Source organism: Coregonus clupeaformis, chromosome 15 (assembly GCF_020615455.1).
Source record: "Coregonus clupeaformis isolate EN_2021a chromosome 15, ASM2061545v1, whole genome shotgun sequence".
In the NCBI taxonomy this organism is placed as follows: domain Eukaryota; kingdom Metazoa; phylum Chordata; class Actinopteri; order Salmoniformes; family Salmonidae; genus Coregonus; species Coregonus clupeaformis.
This window is the reverse complement of record NC_059206.1, coordinates 29,584,212-29,609,365: the sequence shown is the minus strand read 5'-3', so window position 1 is coordinate 29,609,365 and position 25,154 is coordinate 29,584,212. Positions and strand designations below refer to the sequence as shown.

The window sequence follows — 25,154 nt, the reverse complement described above, 5'->3', positions numbered from 1 at the left end:
CATGAACCTACAGGATCGGGTCACCGCCTTGATGTTAGCGGAGAACGACAGGGTGTTGTCCAGGGTCACGCCAAGGCTCTTTGCACTCTGGGAGGAGAACACAACAGAGTTGTCAACCGTGATGGCGAGATCATGGAACGGGCAGTCCTTCCCCGGGAGGAAGAGCTGCTCCGTCTTGCGAGGTTCAGCTTGCAGTGGTGAATCATCATCCAAACTGATATGTCGCCACCTGGTTATCAGAAGGGGGAAAGGAGAAGATTAATTGTGTGTCGTCTGCGTAGCAATGATAGGAGAGACCATGTGAGGATATGACAGAGCCAAGTGACTTGGTGTATAGCGAGAATAGGAGAGGGCCTAGAACTGAGCCCTGGGGGACATCGATGGTGGGAGCACGTGGTGCGGAGACAGATTCTCGCCACGCCACCTGGTAGGAGCGACCTGTCAGGTAGGACGCAATCCAAGAGTGAGCAGCGCAGGAGATGCCCAACTCGGAGAGCATGGAGAGGAGGATCTGATGGTTCACAGTATCAAAGGCAGCGGATAGGTCTAGAAGGATAAGAGCAGAGGAGAGAGAGTTAGCTTTAGCAGTGCGGAGAGCCTCCGTGACACAGAGAAAAGCAGTCTCAGTTGAATGACCAGTCTTGAAACCTGACTGGTTTGGATCAGAAAAGAAAGGGATACTGGTCTGTAGTTGTTGACATCGGAGGGATCGAGTGTAGGTTTTTTGAGAAGGGGTGCAACTCTTGCACTCTTGAAGACGGAAGGGACATAGCCAGCGGTCAAGGATGAGTTGATGAGCGAGGTGAGGTAAGGGAGAAGGTCTCCGGAAATGGTCTGGAGAAGAGAGGAGGGGATAGGGTCAAGCTGGCAGGTTGTTAGGCGGCCAGCCGTCACAAGTTTTCATCTGGAGAGAGAGGGGAGAAAGAAGTCAAAGCATAGGGTAGGGCAGTGTGAGCAGGACCCGCAGTGTCATTTGACTTAACAAACGAGGATCGGATGTCGTCAACCTTCTTTTCAAAATGGTTGACAAAGTCATCCACAGAGAGGGGGGGATTCAGCAGGGAGGAGAAGGTGGCAAAGAGCTTCCTATGGTTAGAGGCAGATGCTTGGAATTTAAAGTGGTAGAAAGTGGCTTTAGCAGCAGAAACAGAGGAAGAAAATGTAGAGAGGAGGGAGTGAAAAGATGACAGGTCCGCAGGGAGTCTAGTTTTCCTCCATTTTCGCTCGGCTGCCCGGAGCCCTGTTCTGTGAGCTCGCAATGAGTCGTCAAGCCACGGAGCACGAGGGGAGGACCGAGCCGGCCGGGAGGATAGGGGACATGGAGAGTCAAAGGATGCAGAAAGGGAGGAGAGGAGGGTTGAGGAGGCAGAATCAGGAGATTGGAGGGAGAAGGATGGAGCAGAGGGAAGAGATGATAGGATGGAAGAGGAGAGAGTGGCGGGAGAGAGAGAGCGAAGGTTGCGACGGCGCATTACCATCTGAGTAGGGGCAGAGTGAGTAGTGTTGGAGGAGAGCGAGAGAGAAAAGGATACAAAGTAGTGGTCGGAGACTTGGAGGGGAGTTGCAGTGAGATTAGTAGAAAAACAGCATCTAGTAAAGATGAGGTCAAGCGTATTGCCTGCCTTGTGAGTAGGGGGAGGACGGTGAGAGGGTGAGGTCAAAAGAGGAGAGGAGTGGAAAGGAGGAGGCAGAGAGAAATGAGTCAAAGGTAGACGTAGGGAGGTTAAAGTCACCCAGAACTGTGAGGGGTGAGCCATCCTCAGGAAAGGAACTTATCAAGGCGTCAAGCTCATTGATGAACTCTCCAAGAGAACCTAGAGGGCGATAAATGATAAGGATGTTAAGCTTGAATGGGCTAGTGACTGTGACAGCATGGAATTCAAATGAGGAGATAGAGAGAATGTCCTCTTGGGAGAGATGAGGATTCCTGTGCCACCACCCCGCTGACCAGATGCTCTCGGGGTATACGAGAACACATGGTCAGACGAGGAGAGAGCAGTAGGAGTAGCAGTGTTTTCTGTGGTAATCCATGTTTCCATCAGCGCCAAGAAGTCGAGGGACTGGAGGGTAGCATAGGCTGAGATGAACTCTGCCTTGTTGGCCACAGAACGGCAGTTCCAGTTAAATAAACATTCCCATTATAAAACTAATTACTTTGGCTTTTCACAACAACTTTCTCCCTCTCTTCTAAGCACATGGTACAGTAAACATCCCATAACCCCCACAGCACTGCAGCACAATGTGTCTTGTTCATAGTTGAAGTATGTTGATCTTGACACTGACAAACTTCCAATATTTCTCTATTGCAGCATATTTGACTAGATCATTCTGTGCATTGCAGCAATATGCATGAGAGCGTGAGAGAAAGAGAGATAGACAGACCGAGACAGAGAGACCGAGAGATGAGTAAAGGGGAGTTGGAACATGTCTGGTCTGGAAGCAAAGGAGAGGAGAAAACATAGCTAATTTACTGCCAAATTTCCAACAGCTAGAAAATGGCTCTGTAAGACATAAGCTGTCAAGCTGGCACGCTCCAGCCTAAATCACATCAACACTATTAATCAAGATGAAAGAACAGTATGAAACACCAATGTCCTGAGGGGATATTTCACTAGTGAGAAATAAGATGTCTGTCTGTCTTGCAGGCTGAAACACACAGGCATCAATCATAAAGATGCAGGGGTAGTGAAGACTTACGTAATCACGTAATGTTTGATACTCTGGTGAGATGACAGTTGACGTGAGTGATGAAAATGGAGTTTGAACAGAAGGGTCTTTATTGCTCACAGTTTTGTTCTGCCACACACTGTACATGAACATGGCTGCAGTTGTTTATATCCTTGTCTTAAAAAATATCTAGAAATAAGGTAGTATGATGTCATGTCAAGATAGATCATTATTTTATAGGCCCACTCAATTATTTTATGATTACATTTCACAAGGAATACTGACACTGTTTAGCTAGACCAAATACAGTAAAAAGGACAGAGAATCCTGTACTAATGTACTAACTTTGTGTCCCCTGAAGCAGAGCCAGAATTACACATTCCTAGCACTGTTTTGATTACATAATCATGCCAGACTGCCTAGACAGAGAGATAGACAGGACCTCTCCATCTGTGCAAATCTGTTATGATGTGGTGAGAGGATTAAGACATACTGAGAACCACTAGGCCATAGTGAACGCCACTAGTAAAAAACACCACTAGGCAATAGTGTACACCACTAGTAAAAACACCACTAGGCCATAGTGAAGACCACTAGTAAAAAACACCACTAGGCCATAGTGAAGACCACTAGTAAAAAACACCACTAGGCCATAGTGAACACCACTAGTAAAAACACCACTAGGCCATAGTGTACACCACTAGTAAAAACACCACTACTGCAGCAGCAAGCACAAAAACAGGGTCATGTTCATTTCGTAATTTAAAAAAAAACATTTTACAACAGAAAACGAAAAAAAGCGTTAATTATTGGAAAAGTGCAGGTGGTCTCTCACTGTGTCAGTCCGTTTTCTTCCATTTGGTGCCTAATGACTACAACCCTGGTGTCTTTGCTGTGGCTTGGTTGGCATTAGTCAAGTGCATGGCTCTCCAATCCTGTTTCTGGAGAGCTAGCATCCTGTAGGTTTTTGTTCCAACCCTAATCTAGCACACCTGATTCTAATAATTAGCTGGTTGATGGCTTGAAACGAAAACCTACAGGAGGGTAGCTCTCCAGGAACAGGGTTGGAGAGCCCTGGTTTGGTGTCTGAATAAAGGGAAAAGTTTAGAAAAAGTAATGCGATTCAATTTCACAGAAATGTTTTATTATTTCTGTATATTGTGATGTAGGCCTATGAAGTGCTTTGTTCCTTTTATGTACAGTGAGGGAAAAAAGTATTTGATCCCCTGCTGATTTTGTACGTTTGCCCACTGACAAAGAAATGATCAGTCTATAATTTTAATGTTAGGTTTATTTGAACAGTGAGAGACAGAATAACAACAAAAAAATCCAGAAAAACGCATGTCAAAAATGTTATAAATTGATTTGCATTTTAATGAGGGAAATAAGTATTTGACCCCCTCTCAATCAGAAAGATTTCTGGCTCCCAGGTGTCTTTTATACAAGTAACGAGCTGAGATTAAGAGCACACTCTTAAAGGGAGTGCTCCTAATCTCAGCTTGTTACCTGTATAAAAGACACCTGTCCACAGAAGCAATCAATCAATCAGATTCCAAACTCTCCACCATGGCCAAGACCAAAGAGCTCTCCAAGGATGTCAGGGACAAGATTGTAGACCTACACAAGGCTGGAATTGGCTACAAGACCATCGCCAAGCAGCTTGGTGAGACGGTGACAACAGTTGGTGCGATTATTCGCAAATGGAAGAAACACAAAAGACTTGTCAATCTCCCTCGGCCTGGGGCTCCATGCAAGATCTCACCTCGTGGAGTTGCAATGATCATGAGAACGGTGAGGAATCAGCCCAGAACTACACGGGAGGATCTTGTCAATGATCTCAAGGCAGCTGGGACCATAGTCACCAAGAAAACAATTGGTAACACACTACGCCGTGAAGGACTGAAATCCTGCAGCGCCCGCAAGGTCCCCCTGCTCAAGAAAGCACATATACATGCCCGTCTAAAGTTTGCCAATGAACATCTGAATGATTCAGAGGAGAACTGGGTGAAAGTGTTGTGGTCAGATGAGACCAAAATTGAGCTTTTTGGCATGAACTCAACTTACCGTCTTTGGAGGAGGAGGAATGCTGCCTATGACCCCAAGAACACCATCCCCACCGTCAAACATGGAGGTGGAAACATTATGCTTTGGGGGTGTTTTTCTGCTAACGGGACAGGACAACTTCACCGCATCAAAGGGACAATGGACGGGGCCATGTACCGTCAAATCTTGGGTGAGACCCTCAGCCAGGGCATTGAAAATGGGTCGTGGGTGGGTATTCCAGCATGACAATGACCCAAAACACACGGCCAAGGCGACAAAGATGTGGCTCAAGAAGAAGCACATTAAGGTCCTGGAGTGGCCTAGCCAGTCTCCAGACCTTAATCCAATAGAAAATCTGTGGAGGGAGCTGAAGGTTCGAGTTCCAAACGTCAGCCTCGAAACCTTAATGACTTGGAGAAGATCTGCAAAGAGGAGTGGGGCAAAATCCCTCCTGAGATGTGTGCAAACCTGGTGGCCAACTACAAGAAACGTCTGACCTCTGTGATTGCCAACAAGGGTTTTGCCACCAAGTACTAAGTCATGTTTTGCAGAGGGGTCAAATACTTATTTCCCTCATTAAAATGCAAATCAATTAATAATTTTTGACATGCGTTTTTCTGGATTGTTTTGTTGTTATTCTGTCTCTCACTGTTCAAATAAACCTACCATTAAAATTATAGACTGATCATTTCTTTGTCAGTGGGCAAACGTACAAAATCAGCAGGGGATCAAATACTTTTTACCCCTCACTGTATGTGCATTCCTACTATTCATTTCTGGAACAATGTCGTAGAAAACAATGAGGTACAGGCTGTTTCTTTGTGTAGAAAATGAAATATGGCTGACAAATAATATTTGGGTGCAATCCCGCCATTGCGAGAGTATTCAAATATCCCCTATTAATTTCCTATTGATCATTAACCAGACACAGTGTGGTGAAAAAGCAGATAAGACTTTTAACACAGATGGACTTTAAAACAACCACAGTCAAATTAAATGAGGTCATAGTTGGGCTGCAGCCAGACTTTCTTGAGAAGCGCTGCTCCAGAGTACAGCTAAGTTCAATAACAACAAATAGTAATAAAACAACCAGAATGCAATGGGGCGGTGTATGATTCAAAGTCTGACCACTGGATCAACTTTTATTTATATAATAAACATTGTGCTATGAGAAAAAGATGACTGACAATAGCCAGGAGTTTGAATTGTAAACATCAATATCCCTTGAAATAATAAAAAAAATTATATATATATTTAAATTCTATTAAAACCAGGACAATCTGGAGATTCCCCTGCTGATTACAGACCCATTAGTTTAATAAATTGTGACAATAAAATAATAAAGCTCATAAGCAATAGAACAGCAAAAGTCTTACCATCCTTGACACATATTAATCAAACAGGGTTTATGAAAATTGTACACTTACAAATACAAGAACATGTTTCAGTTAAATACAATATACAAAAAAACAAGATATAGATTAATCAATAATGGCTGTTGATGCCGAAAAGGCTTTCAACCATCTTGAATGGCCTGTTCTATTCAAAACTTTGGACGCGTTCAACTTTCTGGCTGAAATAATACATTTAATAAAAATATTATATAAAATGTCCTAAAGCTAAAATATACACAAATAATACATTATCTGATGAAAAACTCAATGCCCCCCTTGCTAAAAATATTTTCAGAATACTCTAAAATCTCAGGATATAAAATGAATGTGGAAAAAACAAAATGGCAATAGGAAAAATACAAATAACTCATGACCTACAGCAATCCTTTAAGTGGAACACAAAACATATCAAATACTTAGGATGCTTAATAAGTGACAACAAACAACAAATATATAAAGATAACTTTATCCCATTACTCAACAATATGAAAGCAGATCTAATTAAATGGAACAATCTTCCGATAAATCTTACAGATAGAATAAACCTCTTCAGAATGGCATGGCTCCTAAAAATTTTATATTTATTATTCATAATACCAAATCAACCCACCGAAAACATTATTTAAAAAATGTATACCTCGGTCATAAGACTTTATATTGTCAAATAAAACTCAGAATAAAATGGAACGTTTTTCGTCTTCCTAAGTCTGAGAGGGGTTTTCACCTTCCAGACTTGGAATTGTATCAACTCGCCACCAAAGGCTTTTACTTGAGACATATAGTTAAATGCACTAAAGAGGAACAATGGGTACATATTGAAGATGCGCATGGTCAAATAGCCACACTTTGCCTTGATGACAGCTTTGCACACTCTTGGCATTCTCTCAACCAGCTTCATGAGGTAGTCACCTGGCATTTCAATTAACAGGTGTGCCTTCTTAAAAAGTTAATTTGTGTAATTTCTTTCCTTCTGAATGCGTTTAAGCCAATCAGTTGTGTTGTGACAAGGTAGAAGATAGCCCTATATTATAAAGAAGACAGCCCTATTAGGTAAAATACCAAGTCCATATTATGGCAAGAACAACTCAAATAAGCAAAGAGAAACGACAGTCAATCATTACTTTAAGACATGAAGGTCAGTCAATCCAGAAAATGTTAAGATCTTTGAAAGTTTCTTCACGTGCAGTCGCAAAAACCATTAAGCACTATGATGAAACTGGCTCTCATGAGGACCACCACAGGAATGGAAGACCCAGATTTAACTCTGCTGCTGAGGATAAGTAGTTACCAGCCTCAGAAATTGCAGCCCAAATAAATGCTTCAGAGTTCAAGTAACAGAAACATCTCAACATCAACTGTTCAGAGGGGACTGTGAATCAGGCCTTCATGGTCGAATTGCTGCAAAGAAACCACTACTAAAGTACACCAATAAGAAGAGACCTGCTTGGGCCAAGAAATATGAGCAATGGACATTAGACCGGTGGAAATGTGTTGTCCAAATTGGAAATTTTTGGTTCCAACCACCGTGTCTTTGTGAGACGCGGTGTGGGTGAACGGATGATCTCCGCCGTAAAGCATGGAGGAGGTGGTGTTATGGTGTGGGGGTGCTTTGCTGGTGACACGGTTGGTGATTTATTTAGAATTCAAGGCACACTTAACCAGCATGGCTACCACAGCATTCTACAGCGATACGCCATCCCATCTGGTTTGGGCTTAGTGGGACTATCACTTGTTTTTCAACAAGACAATGACCCAACACACCTCCAGGCTGTGTAAGGGATATTTGACCAAGAAGGAGAGTATTGGAGTGCTGCATCAGATGACCTGGCCTCCACAATCACCCAACCTCAACCCAATTGAGATGTTTTGGGATGAGTCGGACCGCAGAGTGAAGGAAAAGGAGCCAACAAGTGCTCAGCATGTGGGAACTCCTTCAAGACTGTTGGAAAAGCATTCCAGTTGAAGCTGGTTGAGAGAATGCCAAGGAGTCGCTAGAGCACGATGGGACAAGGACATCCCGGCCGGCCAAACCGTCCCCTAACCCGGACGACGCTGGGCCAATTGTGCACCACCTCATGGGTCTCCCAGTCGCGGCCGGCTGCGACAACCTGGGATCGTACCCAGGTCTGTAGTGACGTCTCTAGCACTGCGATGCAGTGCCTTAAACCGCAGCACCACTCGGGAGGCCCATCCCCAAAATCTTTTCACGTGTCTATTTTCAAAGGACAAAGTTAAGAATATTAACAACTTCATAGTTAAGAACACTATAACAATATGGAAGAAAATGAAACGTATTCTACAAGAACCAATATCACTCCCTAAAAACACAACCCTATGGAACAATCCTGGGATAACTGTTCAGAATCCACCGATAAATTGGCCCACATGGAAAACTAAAAAGGCATAGAAACCGTCGGTCTGCATATTTCAAGACATGGCATATGAGGGTGTAGTGAGATACCCGATGGGTTCGTCGATACTTTTCTCATCAATAATCTTGAAGAAATGTATACTTAAAAACTGGAAATCAACCAATCCTCCATCTTTAACACAATAGAAAGGTAAAATGCTTTATTATCTAAATGTTGAATGTGCATGGGGGCGATGGAGAGAAACAAAAATGGTGCAGGCAGTGATGTGGGCGCTGGAGATAGGGGCGTGAGCAAGTGGGTCTAGGCAGGTGTTATGTCGTGGTTTGTTTGTAATGTAGAAATATAACCTTACCAAAAAAAAGAAAACAGAAATTAATTCCCCACACTCATGTCTATGAAGAACTTCATAAAGAATGTCATTTTAACATTATCCAATAAATTATCCAGAGCATGCTTTTGCAGGTTGCACTGACTCAAAAGACCGAAGAGAAATGTTGTCTCAAGGATCAATCAACTAACCAATCTCCAGTCTATTATGTCAAACAGCAATACTACTACAACAACATTCTGGTAGGTGATTCAAATATTATGTTTACAGTAAATTGCATTCATGTCACTAATAGTCTAATTCTAATCTCAAATTTTTACTCCAACACAAAAAACTTCAAAAGCCCACTCTAAAAACAATGCATTTTAACCAAAACAAAGCACCTTTTAGAATGAACTGCTGCAATGGAAAACAATAACTAGTTTTTTTATTGGACAAGTCCAGGTTGTCCCTCCCCATTTCAGACAGATTCCTTCCGTTTGGTGCATAATGAACACAACCCGGTGCTTTCCTGTCCCAGCCTACCAGGAAGCATATAAGCAGGACTATTTGATAGCCCAGGTGTTCAAGGGAAATCAACAGAGATGAATGACAGTAATGTAATGGGGTTCTGTGTTGTGTAATTTAGGAGACACAGATTATTACTCAGTCTCAGCACTGCAGTGACCTCTAAGCAGTTAAGGGATAAAATGCTCTAAATTCTTACAACAATCACTGGTAAAACCCTGTCACCCTCCAGGGTTATGACAACTGTCAACAATCTGCCTGTCTGTCTTGTTCAGTAATAGACAAATCTGTTATTGAGGAACAGACTAGGGAGTAGGTACAAGTTAACCCTAACCTCTGGTCTGGGGTCAAATATTTCCAAGCTCAGGCTGACCCTCAAATGTTGGTCTGTATCTCAGCTCAAGAGAGGAACCAGGACCAAACAGCTACAAATCCAGAAAGGAAAGCAGTCAAACGCTTTCCATCTGCACATGTCAGAAAAGTCATGTCAGTTCTGTGTCAAGGTGGTAGTTATAGTTAAATCATCTAATGACTGACAATCAAAACAGACATGCAGACCTGTTATTTACAGGGGGTTACATACTGTATCTCAAAGACACAAAACTGTTACAGGAAGTCAACATAGTTTTTTTTTTTGTATTAAAATAGATGTTCGTGCCAACCCTGGTCAGTATTCCCAGAAGCATTTGTATTCAAAACTCCTCAAAAAACAAGTGGGATTTGGACACATACTAGATGGTTGACGTCTGTACGACCCTTGACCTGTCATTCCTTTCCGCCTGCATCCGAGTGCAGCTCGCTGCTCTGAGCCACGCATCACCCAACATCGTTCACAATCTCCTCTCCTCCCACCCCCCTCCATATTCAGTGGACAGTACCAACAGTCTTTTGTAGCCAAAGCAAAAAGCACAGAGACACTGCTTCTTTCATGAGCAAGAAGAGTGAGTGAACTGCTTGAGGAGGAGGTAAGCTCTGTTGACTAACTGTAGATGAGGTCACTAGAACCTAACAGCCTATATGGCCAGAAGTGTATTGTCTGCCTATGACAGTGGGTGGATCGCATTACACATTTAGCAGACCACCTCTCAGATGAGGTAAGGGTCACCATATAGCCATTTGCTGAAGAAGGAAGCACCAACTGATAAAAAGTGCATATTCCTGCCCGAGTAGTGGATAACACCGCCACAACTCTAGTTCAGTGTCCCCCACCGAAGACCAGGGATCACCTCCCAGTCCAGGCTCTCATTTCTGTACTGTATGTCTTGCAGGGCTGGGAATTGCCAGGGACCTCACAATACGATATTATTACCATACTTAGGTGCCAATAAGATATGTACTGCGATTCTCACGATTCTATACAGTGCATTGGGAAAGTATTCAGACCCCTTCACTTTTTGCACATTTAGTTACGTTACAGACTTATTCTAAAATGGGTTGAATTGTGTGTAGATTGATGAAGGGGGAAAAAAAAACAATACCCCATAATGACAAAGTAAAAACAGATTGACATTTCTGCACATTCATAAAAATAGTAAAAAGTATCACATTTACATAAGTATTCAGACCCTTTACTCAGTACTTTGTTGAAGCACCTTTGGCAGCGATTACAGCCTCGAGTCTTCTTGCGTATGACGCTACAAGCCACTCCTGCGTTGTCTTGGCAGTGTGCTTAGGGTCGTTGTCCTGTTGGAACGTGAACCTTCATCCCAGTCTGAGGTCCTGAGCGCTCTGGAGCAGGTTTTCATCAAGGATCTCTCTCTACTTAGCACCTTTCATCTTTCCCTTCGAGCCTGACTAGTCTCCCAGTCCCTTTTACTGAGGAGTGGCTTCTGTCTGGCCCCTCTACCATAAAGGCCTGATTGGTGGAGTGCTGCAGAGATGGTTTCCCTTCTGGAACGTTCTCCAATCTCCACAGAGGAACTCTGGAGCTCTGTCAGAGTGACCATCTGGTTCTTGGTCACCTCCCTGACCAAGGCCCTTCTCCCCCGATTGCTCAGCTCTAGGAAGAGTCTTGGTAGTTCCAAACTACTTCTATTTAAGAATGATGGAGGCCACTGTGTTCTTGGGGACCTTCAATGCTGCAGAAATGTTTTGGTACCATTCCCTAGATCTGTGCATCGACACAATCCTGTCTCGGAGCTCTACGGACAATTCCTTTGACCTCATGGCATGGTTTTTGCTCTGGACTGTCAACTGTAGGACCTTATATAGACAGGTGTGTGACTTTCCAAATCATGTCCAATCAATTTAATTTACCACAGGTGGACTCCAATCTAGTAGTAGAAACATCTCAAGGATGATCAATGGAAACAGGATGCACCTGAGCTCAATTTCGAGTCTCATAGCAAAGGGTCTGAATACTTATGTAAATAAAGTTTTCACTTGGTCATAATGGGATATTGTGTGTAGATTGATGAGGAAAACAATTAATCAATTTTAGAATAAGGCTGTAACATAACAAAATGTGGAAAAAGTAAAAGGGTCTGAAACTTTCCGAATGCACTGTATATATATATTACGTTTCGTTTTCCCAAACATATTGCTCACCATATGTCTGCTGCGGAGAGACCAGAGCCATGAGAAAATAAGCTTTGATCGGTTATGGAAATAATAGTGCTGAAAACAAATTGGCTCCCTATATATAAAAGAACATTGAAAACAAGCTATGAAGGAAAAATACTTACGTTTTGGTGCAGGAACAGCAAACAAGCACAAAAATATTGCAATATTGTCAAAATGATAAATCGTCAAAATAGCCCGATATTTAACTACCGATTTCTTCCACATCACTCAATCTCCTCCCTACTGTCTCCCCCATATTTCTCAATAAAACAAAACGATTCCTAAAATGAATAATAATAATAATAATAGCATAGTCATTCATTAACACTATTTAGAATTGTAAACACAGTAGCATTCCTTAGGATTCTGTTCAGAGGTTTGCGGTACATCTACTAGATGCGAAACAGATGGAAGTTTTGGTCCAACACAAGAAACGCTGTCATCTGCTGCAGCAATCATTTGCATATAACATTCTAGACCTCACCGTTGTCAAATCAAGACATCATGAGTGAGTATGCAGATCAGCTGTTGAAAGCCCTCACAGTAAATGGCTTGTCTCAAGCCCAGACAGAAATAAATATCAAGAGCAGAGAACATTAGAGCGCCAAGACATACCTCAACAAGGGTTGGGGTCAACTGAAGAGAACGGGGATAAGAAAAAGAGCGAGGGAGAGAGTAAGAAAGGAGGAGAGAGAGAGGCCAAGACCGAGTCAACAAATAATAACATTAAAATAAAAAAACAGAAGGAGAGTGATTTGAACGACGTGACATAAGACAGGCAGACATGCAGTACAGAAGGGGTTGGCTGAGAGTATTGTTGTTAACAGAGTCATCTTGCCCTAGCAGGAGAGGAAACAGTTAACCACTCTAAAAAGGGGATCAGAGTAGCAGTGCTGCACATGGCAGAACAAACACAGTGGAGCCAGCCCAGTACTTCAAACGTTGACCTTGACCACCTGAGCCTACAGAGAGAGACCGCATGCACAGCACTCTTCAGACGGGTGTCCTTGTGTTTGCCCGTTCAGATATTTGTTATAACACTTCTCTCTGTAACTACAGATCCAGGAGCCCAGAGACTGAACACACAGAGGATGGAGATATAAAATAAACAGAGACAGAACTAAAAGCAGTGAGGAGCAATATTTAAACAGACAAAAAAGGGACAGTCTGTGCAGCTACCATATCCTCAAAGTCCCACTCCCCCGCCTATCAGCAGTAACTGTCTGCATTGAACATTTGCTCAGCTTGCTTGAGTAAATTATCTACTCTCATAGAAAAATAATATACTCGGGTGCTTATTTTTCTTAAATATAAGGCTTTTTAAAGTACTGTACTTTTTTGCCTTACAAGAGTGCCTTGACCATCTGGTGAAGAAAATACTGTTTGTTTAAAGTACTTTACTCATGATGTCTCAGTGAATGAACACCACTCCACAGCACTGACCACTGAACAGCAAAGAGGCTTGCTATAGCCCATCTACAGACAGAACCAATGCCATTTAGAGCAAACATCACTGCAAAACAATATCTAACACAAAGTCACCTACCATTATCGATAGCAGCCCTTTTTTCACATCAAGTATTGGCGAAGTCGCTTCAGAATTCATCAGGCACTCCGATGTGGCTGACAAAGCTCACTTCTCTCAAAATGTTGCCATTATCTAGGCTACTGCAACTTCTACACAACCAATCTGACCGCGAGACAAGGCATCCTTCATTTTCACATGGAAAAATATTCTGCTGCACAAAGCGCCAAAAAGTGGATGTATTTACACCCTGGGATATTACATATTATTTGTCATAGAGGAGCTATAATTCAGTTTCTTTGTAGTCTTTGCTTGTCAGGAAGAGGTTTTGTTTGTTATTGTTTTGAAATGGATAAAAGGGACCAGTTCCAAGTGGGTATACATTTTGTTGTAGACACAGTGAATCCCCCTGAATTAGGCTGCCTGTGTAAACGCTGCCTATGTGGCCCATGCGGGAATCAAACCCACCACAACCCTCGGGTGTATTCATTAGTCACAGACCTTTGCAAAACATTTGGTCTGTTGCGAAACGTGTTACAACAGAAACTGTTTACATACCTGAATTTGTCCAATAGAAACGTTCATTTTCGTTGCAAAACGTTTTCCGTTTGGAGTAAAGATTTGCAACAGACAAAACATTTTGCCACGGAATCCGACTAATACACCCCTGGTGTTCCCAGCATGCTCAAACACACAGCCATTCAAACCACATACTATCCTTTCATCAATCCTATCAGACTTAGATTTTACAAGTGGTCAAAATTAAGCGATCGTCCTCATGTGCATAATAACACATTGAATGATGAACAAGAGAACAGAACAAAGCTGCCTATGACATTTCACTAGCAGAATCTGTACTAAAGTTCATGACAGCCAGTGAGAGTAGTTTCAGCCAAACACCAACGGGTGTATATTTATTCTCTCAGACACATGGCTCTTGACTACACAATTGGCTTGAACCAAGTGGACATATTTTCTATAGCCAGGGCATCCTCCATTTAAGATTGACAACACCCAGGGGGATAATACGGCCAGAATACCCCTCCAACCCCAGCCCAACTCCGCTAGAAGATGAATACTCCCAAAAATCTAGGCAAAAGGGCACAAACGGTTGGCTGAAGAGCAACATTTCCTGCCATTCAGCAATGTTTTCCAGCCAGTAGGCTAAACCACTTCAGAAATAGCTTTGTAAATGTGTATTAATTCCATAACTATCATTAAAAACAAAAAGGAACTGGGCCTAATGGCATATAAAGACAACATATCTCCTTTTCCCATTGAAACCCTCAATGACGATCACTGAAGGCCCTCTTCAAATCAAAATTATTAACACGATTTTTCCGGACTAAGACAACACTCTCCTTGCTCTGCACTTGGGTACTTTGTTGGTTTGCCTTTGCTTTGGTTACTTGTTTTGGTTGAGTGGACCCTTGGCACTCTATGAAAACTTGGCATTTCAACCACTCAATATCCCAAGAGTATGCCAGTCAGTACACCAGTGATGAGACAGATTTTCCACTCCGTGCCCCATGTAATCCCAGAGTGTGGCCAGATCACCAATAAAATCATCAGGGCCACTGTGTGCTTCCCATATGGCACGCTATTCCATTGGGCTCTGATCAAAAGTAGTGCACTATAAAAGGGGTTAGGGAGCTATTTGGGATACAGTCACTGACATCTCCCTTTAACCAGAGTCCTCCATTAGAGCTGTGATTTCCATGACTCCGGGAGGTGCCAACTTCAGCAACTCTGAGTGTGTCCCCTTCTCACATTCCCCTGGCTGGGCCAACTGTTCCCCTACACAGCACAGTCAACACACCCAGGCCAAACCTAATCCACAATATGTTTTTTGTTTTATTTTTATTGTCACGTAAACCGGATAGGTGCAGTGAAATGTGTTGTTTTACAGGGTCAGCCATAGTAGTACGGCACCCCTGGAGGAAATGGGGGTTAAGTGCCTTGCTCAAGGGCACATCGACTAGTTTTCACCTTGTCAGCTCGAGTATCTGAACCAGCGACCTTTCAGTTACTGGCCCAAAGCTCTAACCGCTAGGCTACCTGCCGCCCGCAATTCACCTACAGCACAGTGACACGAGCGGGAAAGTTTTATCAACAATATCATCTCTCTCCCTGAAGTAATGAAGCGATTTGCTGTTTTGAAATCAGACTTGTTATCACATTATCAGATAAAGCACGAGAGACATTCTTGTTCATTGAGCTGAAGTTATTGTAGCACTTTACGCTCTGAGAGCATTGTTACTTCCTCCGCCCAAAATACAATTTATACTTACTCTCCCACAGCTTTTCATTTTGCCGCTCCCTCGCTTTATTAGTTGGATTATGTCAAAGTACTTAACTCATATCAATAGTCACTCCACAAAGAGTCATTTCACACATGGAACACAGAAGAACACAGTAATTATCCTGCACAGCATATAAAAGGGCAGTGAACACAGTAAATGTTTGGGACAATACTAACAACTATCACTTCACCTCTGCTGTAAAACTAAATCCCAAGTTGCATGTAACAAAGGAAACAAAGTGGCAGCCTCATCCAACATTCCTAGTGAAGTTCTCAGTAAGACTTAGGACTTTAATAACACTCCCTGTGGCACAGGGTCTAAGACACAGACATACAGACAAGATGGACGGACACTCAGACAGACAGATACACACACCAAGTTATGGTTCCTCACAGTAGGAACATGCCATGAATCAACCCACCAGTACAATGGCTGACATTTGGCTTGAACAGAGGACAAGGAAGATAAATGGTTGACTAGCATTGCTGTGACTGCAGGCTCATGCGTTTTATTCACCTTCACACAAAGCAAGCTAATAAACGCCTCCTTACCATCCCAGACTTGTATTGGGCAGTAAAGGCACAATGTCAAACTGCTCACTGCACTGAACTGCTCTCCATCATTATTATTATTATTTTTAGGGGGTGCTTATATTTGTCCTGTTACACACAAGTGTGTAATGGAAATACATTTTGTCTATCCCAACTCCCAGAGAGTGGGGTTAAGTGCCTTGCTCAAGTGCACAGCAACAGATTTTTCACCTTGTCGTCTCTGGTATTCAAACCAGCGACCTTTCGGTTACTGGACCAACGCTCTAACCTCGAGGCTACCTGCCGCCTTAGGCCTTTGATTACTGAAAAGTCACCACGTTTAAGACCTTCCTAAAATATAACTTGTCTTATGGAGAGTGTCGCCCCTCAAATTCATACGTGACACGGAACTGCATAGATCAACACACCTGTCATATGCCATGGGAGAATCTCCTGGAGAATTCCCTGGAGTCTATAAGGTCCCTGTAGTAGGGACTATAACAAGGGGGTGAGGTTCTGGGAATGATGGGTGTTTACCATGGTGTTGTATTACAGCCATGTGTAGCCCCCATCCTCAGGACTTCAAAAGGCTTTTCTCTCTGCCATACATAGTACAAAATATAGAGCCATGTGTTTGGCTGCATGGCAACCAGCACAAAATATAGAGCCATGTGTTTGGCTGCATGGCAACCAGCGAGAAAGGAAGGGTGTCTATTTGTTATTTTTGCCAATCCACTTTGAATGGTACAATAGCTAGGTATTGGCCATATAGATGCAATGTTATTGTAACAAAACTAGCATCAAGATAATGAAAAAAGTTCAGACACTTTAAAAGGATAGTTCACTTAAAGGAGAGTTCACAGTTTTTGCTCTGTGCTGAAAGTGCTCTACTTTGAAAAACTTGACTGCTGACATGCACATTTTTGGGGGATGAATAAACAAAACACTAAAAGAGTTTGAGTGAACTATCCATTCAAAGGTAATCTTCCACACAGTGTGTACTTAGTGTATGTGCAACAGTTCAGTCATATGGTGTTAATAACCTCATAATAAAGAATACAATTCCAGTACATCCCCCCCTTCCCCAACCCCCTGGGAGTCCAAACAGTCCCCCTGGTAGTAGTGAGGTGGATATTCAGGGTCTCCAGCACAACACACCACGTTCCTCACGACCTTGTTACCCAACATCGGTCTGCCTCACATCTCTCACCCCATTCCAACTCCCTGCTGAACCCAGTGTGCGCACACACACAGAGAGACACACACCCTCCGAAGAGGTCAGAGATGTTTAGTCCGAAAAACAACATCAACACGCAAAAGTTAAAGTCACACAAATCCAATCTCCCTTTGGGCAATAGGAATCCTAAAAAATAAAAATAAAAAAGAAGAGGTTCCACTTCCAAATGGCCCGCTGTTCACTTTGTAACCTCTAGTGCATTGACAGTGGAACTACATGTCCTCTCTAGTAAGTTATTTAGCAGGCATTGAACCCTTACACCCTGCTCGTTCTCAATGGGGATTCAGCTTCCTGTGTTGACATTTTCTAATGCTGGACAGAAACAGACCATTTTCTATAGGGTTCCTATTCCTATCCAAACTGGCTTCAGTAGCCCCAAGACGCTATTTAAGATATGATATGTAACGTCAATACCGACCTATGAGTCAGACCCGGAAATGTGTCAGTTTTGTATGTTTAAACTTTTAAAATAGATAGCTACAGTAGCCTATGTGATACTTGAATATAGGCCTATGCTGGTAATAGCCATTACATCATGACCTTCTTCTTACTTAGAACTAAATTATCCTATCAAAGATGGTGAATACTAAATATAGTAAGGAACTGTGACTGCAGAAGGCCCACAGAGCTGAACTGCGAGTGGTTTACATTGACGTCTACAGTACATTCTCACTGCACAGGCCTATACCTACCTATACAGTGACATCACTAAATCGTGTAGTGACCAGGACACGTTTCCCGGGACAACAAGGCCATATGTCAGTCTCCGCCAGGATGGCCACTTCTCTCAGGTGCTAATCGCTCAGTCAATCTTTGATCATCCCGTTCATTAACTAGCCTACCAGTGCTATTCAGCTCAATCACTCACTCACTCTTGACTTTGGTGTCTTGACAAAGGCTTAAGGAGTGTTTGTATACAGTCGAGAAAAAAATTGATAGGCTTGCAAACTTGGCTAGCTACTTCTGTTGGTGCAGGTTAATAAAGGAAGCAGCATACATTCAAAACAAATGGGTAAAGTCATAAATGATAGGTCTGCAGGCAAAACAAGTGTCCTCAGATGCTAGCTAGCTACAGTATGACTGGGAACTCTCCTCTAGCTGGCACTTTTGTTACCCCCATTCTTTGCCTGAGGAGGATGAATCATTAACTCTGTTTGGTATGAAACAAGACTTCTGTTGTGGTAATTGCCACGTCTGACTTTAGGTTTACCGAAACCATAGGATGTGGGTAAAACAAGTCCACCCAAGTTATACTCAATCGTGGCGTTAATTAAAGTTTATATTAAGTTAAGGCACGAGGGGGTGTGGTATATACCACGGCTAAGGGCTGTTCTTATGCACGACTCAACGTGAAGTGCCTGAATACAGCCCTTAGCCGTGGTATATTGGCCATATACCACAAACCCCTGAGGTGCCTTATTGCTATTATAAACTGGTTACCAACATAATTAGAGCCATAAAAAGAAATGTTTTCAGCTAAATCAGCATTCAGGGCTCGAACAACCAAGTTTATAATACAACATATATCATGCTTCCATCCAACACCACCACCCACGTGATAAAGAGAATGAAAGAGAAAGAACATCGATAAACATCTGATATTCTCTTTATCCAGGTAGGTTGAAAAACAAAGTTAGAGCAGATCTTTTAACAGAATCCCAAATCGAATGTGGATATCAAGCTGCGATTACATAAGGCATTAATCATTCAAAAGCACCGAAATCTAGGTAGCCCCAGCAGCAGATTAAAATTCCACTGCTGTAGCATACTGTAGACAGCGAAAACACAGCTAGAGCCCACAGCCCACACAAAACAAGGACTTTAGAAACACCACCAGCCCCCAACCAATCACTCCAGTCCGGAGTCAACTGATCCAATGTCTTACCCATAGAGGTGCAATATTATCCTATATTATAAATGTATTACTGTAGATAATACTTGAATACGTGTTCTATTTAATCATGTGGTCTTACCTTTGAACCTTCTGAAGAATTTAAATCACCTATGGTCGAATTCCGCCGTAGGGCCATGATCTTTGATAATAGTCTGATACCGTCCCTCTGCAATATCACTTTAAAAGTCTGCCATTGCAGCCAGTGTGTGGGTACTGTAGTGTGGACTAGAGCTGGACCAGTGTTGGATTGGATGAAAAAGCTGAACTTAAAAAATTACATCCTGTGATGACATCGCCCCCCACCATAGAGAGCCAGAGGAGTTCTTACACAGATTGACAGTTAATCCTCTTAACCACTAAGCCATTCACTGACACTGGACGTCCCTTATGGCCAGCCCCGGCCCAGCCGCTAAAATAATGGGCTGGGTAATTGCAGGCAGGCAGTGATGACATCACAAGGAGTTCATCAGTGTTTGGGGGGGAAGTGCATACAATTGGGACCGATGATGCACAGTGGGAGAGCGAGAGAAAGAGAGAAGGATTATTAACTTGGTGTTCTGTACACAACACATTTTAGGCTTTATCTCTAGAGTGAGAGAAAATCTAAATCCAGCAAATTGCTGCTCCTCTTTCCCTCAGTTTCTTCTATAAAAGGACGTGTTTATTATGGTGAAATTCAAGAAAATAATGCAGCTCAACCCCCCAGACCATTACATAAGACGTATAGGCAATGGAATAACAATCAGGCACACCTTGGATGATGTGTAACAACGATGGACTTGGAAAGAGCTGTGTGACCGGTTAAGGAGAGGAGTGTAGCCCTTCACAACTCATTAGAATCACAAAAGGAAAAACCACAACAACATGATTAGAGTACAAATAAGAATCAACACGTAGACAATTTCTCTCACACAAGGGAAATCACGCACACATACAGGGGGATTGAGGAGCAGAAAACAAGCTGTTCTGATGTAGAACGAGCCAACAGACATAAAAAAAACATAGCTGTATAAACACCCAGAAAACGTTTCACTACTAGTGTTGAAAGGAGGACATTTTCAGATGGCATAGTGATAGAGTTGACAAACACTGTGCTAATCTGGTATTGAAATCCAAAAGGTAAAAACACATCCTTTTCTCAATCATCCCACCAAGACGTTTCAAATTCATCACTTCATTTTAGGATAGTGTGAAATAGTCTGCTCTGTAACTGCAGATGTCCGGGAACGGTTTTATTACTGTGAATAAAACTCTTCTGAGTTGTGAGTGACTACAACGTTTGCCAAGTCAGCCCATATTTCATCAAATCAAAACATGCTCTCTCCAAATGAGAACTCGGTTTTCTTTACCAGGACTCTTTCCAACACAGTAGCCTCCTCGTACCAGGACCTGTCCTTATATGCCAAATATCCATAACTGTAGCCCTATCTGGCCGGACCACCAGGCGCGGTTTACATGAGGTAAGTGTAGACAGAGACAGTCCTGCTAAGAAGATGCAGCTGGACTGATATAAACACAGAGTTCAATTCCAGTTTGCGTTTCATTTGTCATTCGGTAGTCTTTTTTTGGGGTGCTGTAAAAAACCTGCTACTACCAGTTAAGACTAGACTTAGATAGATGCTACCCATTTTCAGAATAAGAAGTGTGTGTCCCCGTGCATGTGCATACGTGGGCAGTTGTTAGTAAACAAAGAGTGCATAAACGCCGCTAGGGCTTGTGTTCTGTTTGACACTAAAAGAGCCTGAGGAGATGACACAGATAAGCCACTCTTCCCAGAAGCCTTTCCCTATTTAACCCCCTTAAAGGCATGACATAAGTCAAAGGTCAGAGGTCTGGCCATGCCACTGGGCCTTATCCCCAACGGTGGTCACCTGACATAGATTTAGAGGGGTAAAGGGGCATTGACTTGTTGAATTAGCCTAGCTCTGGTTAGGAGTCGTCCTTAAATACAGATCTAGGATCAGATTCCCCTACTCCCAATATTAGCCTTAGACATTAGGCAGGGGAATAATATAACTGACACTGAATCAGGGGTTAGGGGCAATTTACACCTACACCTGTTTGATCGGGGGACTGAGCAGCAACAGAAGGGTTTTAGAGGTGACTGATATGCAGTATTCCAAATCTAATCCTTTCTCGTACCCTACCTATCCTGTAGATCTTTAAGGATCATATGTTTAAGCAACATTTGCTTTACCTTGCGTTACGATAGGCAGGGTGTACATTTCGCCATATTGCTTAAACCTATCCAGTCTAAGCTACCTGGATGCGGCAGGTAGCTTAGTGGTTAAGAGCGTTGTGCCAGTAACCGAAAGGTCGCTGCTTCTAATCCCAGAGCAGACTAGGTGAAAAATCTGTCGATGTGCCCTTGAGCAAGGCACTTAACCCTAATTGCTCCTGTAAGTCGCTCTAGATAAGAGCGTCTGCTAAATGACTAAACATGTAATTTTCAGATCTACATAAGTACTAAACCCTTAAGGGGTGGGGGCTAAGGGTCGATTTGGAATTCAACAGTAGTTTCGTCGAGCCAATGAGTGAATAGTGACTCAGACAAGTGTTTAAAATGTTGCCGATCCTCTACGCACCCCCTGGTTAGATCAGCAAGGTTAAACCCTAAACCAATTGAGCTGATCAGAACCAGTGAAACCAGTCTGAACTGGGAAGGCAAACCAACTATAAGCTATTTAAAAAGAGTATTGTCTGTCTAATTCTATTCGTTCTCAGTAGCATCATTGCCAGGCACGCCTAGGGCAAAGAGTATTTTCTATTTCCTCAAACAATGCACATCTTAGGAGTTTAATGTCTCAAACTCTTACCTAGTGGTTATCAATCAATATGGAGAGCTGCTTTTTCCTACAATACCAGTATCGCAATATTTAAAAACCTTTGTATATAAAATATTGTGTGCTATAGTTAGGAAAATAAATGTTTCCAACATTGGGCTGTTTTCTTAAAGAAGTTAAATTCACTTCGTGTTTTGTTTCCTTAACACGATACTAATGAGTATCGCGATACTGGTATCGTCCCGGCCCTAGCACGCACGCAAAAACACACACACACAAGGCTACAGATGTATGTTTAAAGTCTCAGGGGGTGCTCTTCCCTTCTCTACAAAGCCTGGATATATTTACACAAAACAATTCAACACCAAAGGATAACCTGGGAACGTCAAACAATAGCTTCTCTCTACTGACAACAATGCGAAGCAGTGGATATTCAGAATGTAGGCTATTGCATATGCTCAGCTGTTGAGGACCTTGTGCATATTGCATATTGAGCATGGCTGGCGAGTGAGCAGAATTGAATGGAAGAAACTGTGCTGTGAATATGAATTGTCCTTTCAGTACATAGTCCATATACCCAGCCGACTTTATGCTGAAATCTTTCCAAAGCTGAGCCAAGTCATATACAGTAATCAATAGGCATGCTTTGCAGGTTGCTATGAAAAAAAAAAAAAAGACTTAAACATGAAGTAGCCAATGTTATCACACAACACACCAGGAACTGGCGTGAGATCAATTTGCCCTCATTAATTGTCTTGGGGACTTCCAATATCCCCCTGAAAGCTAACCATATGAATCTGTCAGCATACTGTTTGTCACCATTAGGCTACTGATGGAGTATCACTAATCAAAAAAATAATTTAAAATGACAAAACTGTGTACAGCTCGGCATAAACATAAAATGAGATTGGCCCGTACTGAAGTGCTCAGTGACTTTCAACGTGGCACCATTATCGGTTGCAACACTCACTACCGAGTTCCAAACTGCCTCTGGAAGCAAAGTCAGCACAATAACTGTTCGTCGGGAGCTTCATGAAATGCCTAAGATCACCATGCGCAATGCCAAGCATTGGCTGGAGTGGTGTAAAGCTCACTGCCATTGGACTCTGGAGCAGTGGAAACGAGTTCTCTGGAGCAGTGGTTCCCAACCAGGGGTACTAGGACCTACTGGTAAAATGCACGAGGGGGTACTTCAGGGGTACTCCGAGCAGAGCAAAATTCAGTTGGTGGTACAGTAACCAAAAAAGGTTGGGAACCACTGCTCAGGAGTGATGAATCACGTTTCACCATCTGGCAGTCTGACGGACGAATCTGGGTTTGGCGGATGCCAGGAAAATGCTACCTGCCCAAATGCATAGTGCCAACTGTAAAGTTTGGTGGAGGAGGAATAATGGTCTGTTTACAGGCCCCTTAGTTCCAATGAAGGCAAATCTTAACGCTACAGCATACAATTTACATTTTAGTCATTTAGCAGACGCTCTTATCCAGAGCGACTTAGAGTTAGTGAGTGCATACATTTTCATGAAACGAACCCACAACCCTGGCGTTACAAGCGCCATGCTCTACCAACTGAGCTACAGGGGACTACAATGACATACTAGACGATTATGTGCTTCCAACTTTGTCCCCCAGGTCTGTTTGGGGAAGGCCCTTTCCTGTTTCAGCATGACAATGCCCCAATGCCCAAGCGAGGTCCATACAAAAATGGTTTGTCGAGATCGGTGTGGAAGAACTTGACTGGCCTGCACAGAGCCCTGACCTCAACCCCATCGAACACCTTTGGGAAGAATTGGAATGCCGACTGCGAGCCAGGCCTAATCGCCCAACATCAGTGCCCGACCTCACTAATGTTCTTGTGGCTGAATGGAAGCAAGTCCCCGCAGCAATGTTCCAACATCTAGTGGAAAGCCTTCCCAGAAGAGTGGAGGCTGTTATACCAGCAAAGGGGGGACAACTCCATATTAATGCCAATGATTTTGGAATGAGATGTTCAACGAGCAGGTTTCCACATACTTTTGGTCATGTAGTGTAGATCCCTGTGTGTGTGTGTTCGTTCGTTCCTGTAGTCTGAATAATATTTTAGCAGAATATTAAGCAACTTGATTTCGTATTCCGCACATCAGTGCACATACACAGCAAGGCATGATTGTCAATTGCGAGGGCACACACACGCCTGCCCTTCAAGCCACTTCACCCAAAACCATTGACACTATATAGGCTAGTTGAAACGTTTAATGGGTAAATTACACGTTTGCACTCTTTACCATTTCGTCGTCTCCTTCTTCCCCATATTCTTTAGTCCCCGGTTCCACCTCGTCGTCTGCCACACTCTTTTCTTCTTCCTGCCCTTCTGCTTTTAGAGTTTTGAAGTCTGAAGCGTGTCGGTCGTTTAAATTATCGTCATATTGGTGCTCTTCTTCTATGCCTTCTCCCCCGGACAACGTTTCAGACCCTGAAGAGGACTGGCTACCGCTGTCGGTTCCAAACAAGTGTTGTTCCTCCATAATGTTTCAATGTAGTCTACAAACACCTATCACGCCAGGATGTCAAAGTCACCGCGTGGGCTAATGTCTACCTGCACACCTGTCCTCTGAAGTCATGTTGAGAATTGAATGCACGGTGTTGCACGGACACCGTTGAAAACTTCCATTCAGTGGAAGTTCCAGGGCTACGACACAGCCGTCTCATCGTTGGCTGAGTGCAATCTGTCTGTAGCAATAAGCGCCTGGAATTGGATTCCTTTCATAACCCCGCCTACCAAAACATGGGAACTGATCGGCTGTGCGCATTTGCATTGGCCCGATGTGTAATACTCAATAAGATGAAAGAGAATGTTGTGAGTTTTGCTTTTGACACCCAGATATGAACTTGGCCACATTTTAGCAGTGGATCTTTCTTGCAAGGGTAGTAGCTGACCACTCTGTAGGGCCTATTATGGCCTCTGCCAAGGGTCTCAACCTGTATATGCTATGGGACTGGGAGAAAGTGCACTTCCAACTCAACAAATGC

General features: G+C 43.0%; 1 protein-coding gene across 1 annotated transcript in view; it reads right to left on the bottom strand.

Moving 5' to 3' along the window:
- The window catches only part of LOC121582618 (microtubule-associated serine/threonine-protein kinase 3-like), a 167,542-nt gene extending 142,719 nt beyond the window's left edge, over window positions 1-24,823 (bottom strand). Inside the window, exon 1 of the mRNA XM_045225097.1 lies at window positions 24,410-24,823. Within this exon, the coding sequence (XP_045081032.1) occupies window positions 24,410-24,649 (240 nt within the window). The 5' untranslated portion in view covers window positions 24,650-24,823. The remainder of the gene's footprint in view (window positions 1-24,409) is intronic.
- Window positions 24,824-25,154: the final 331 nt, after the last annotated feature.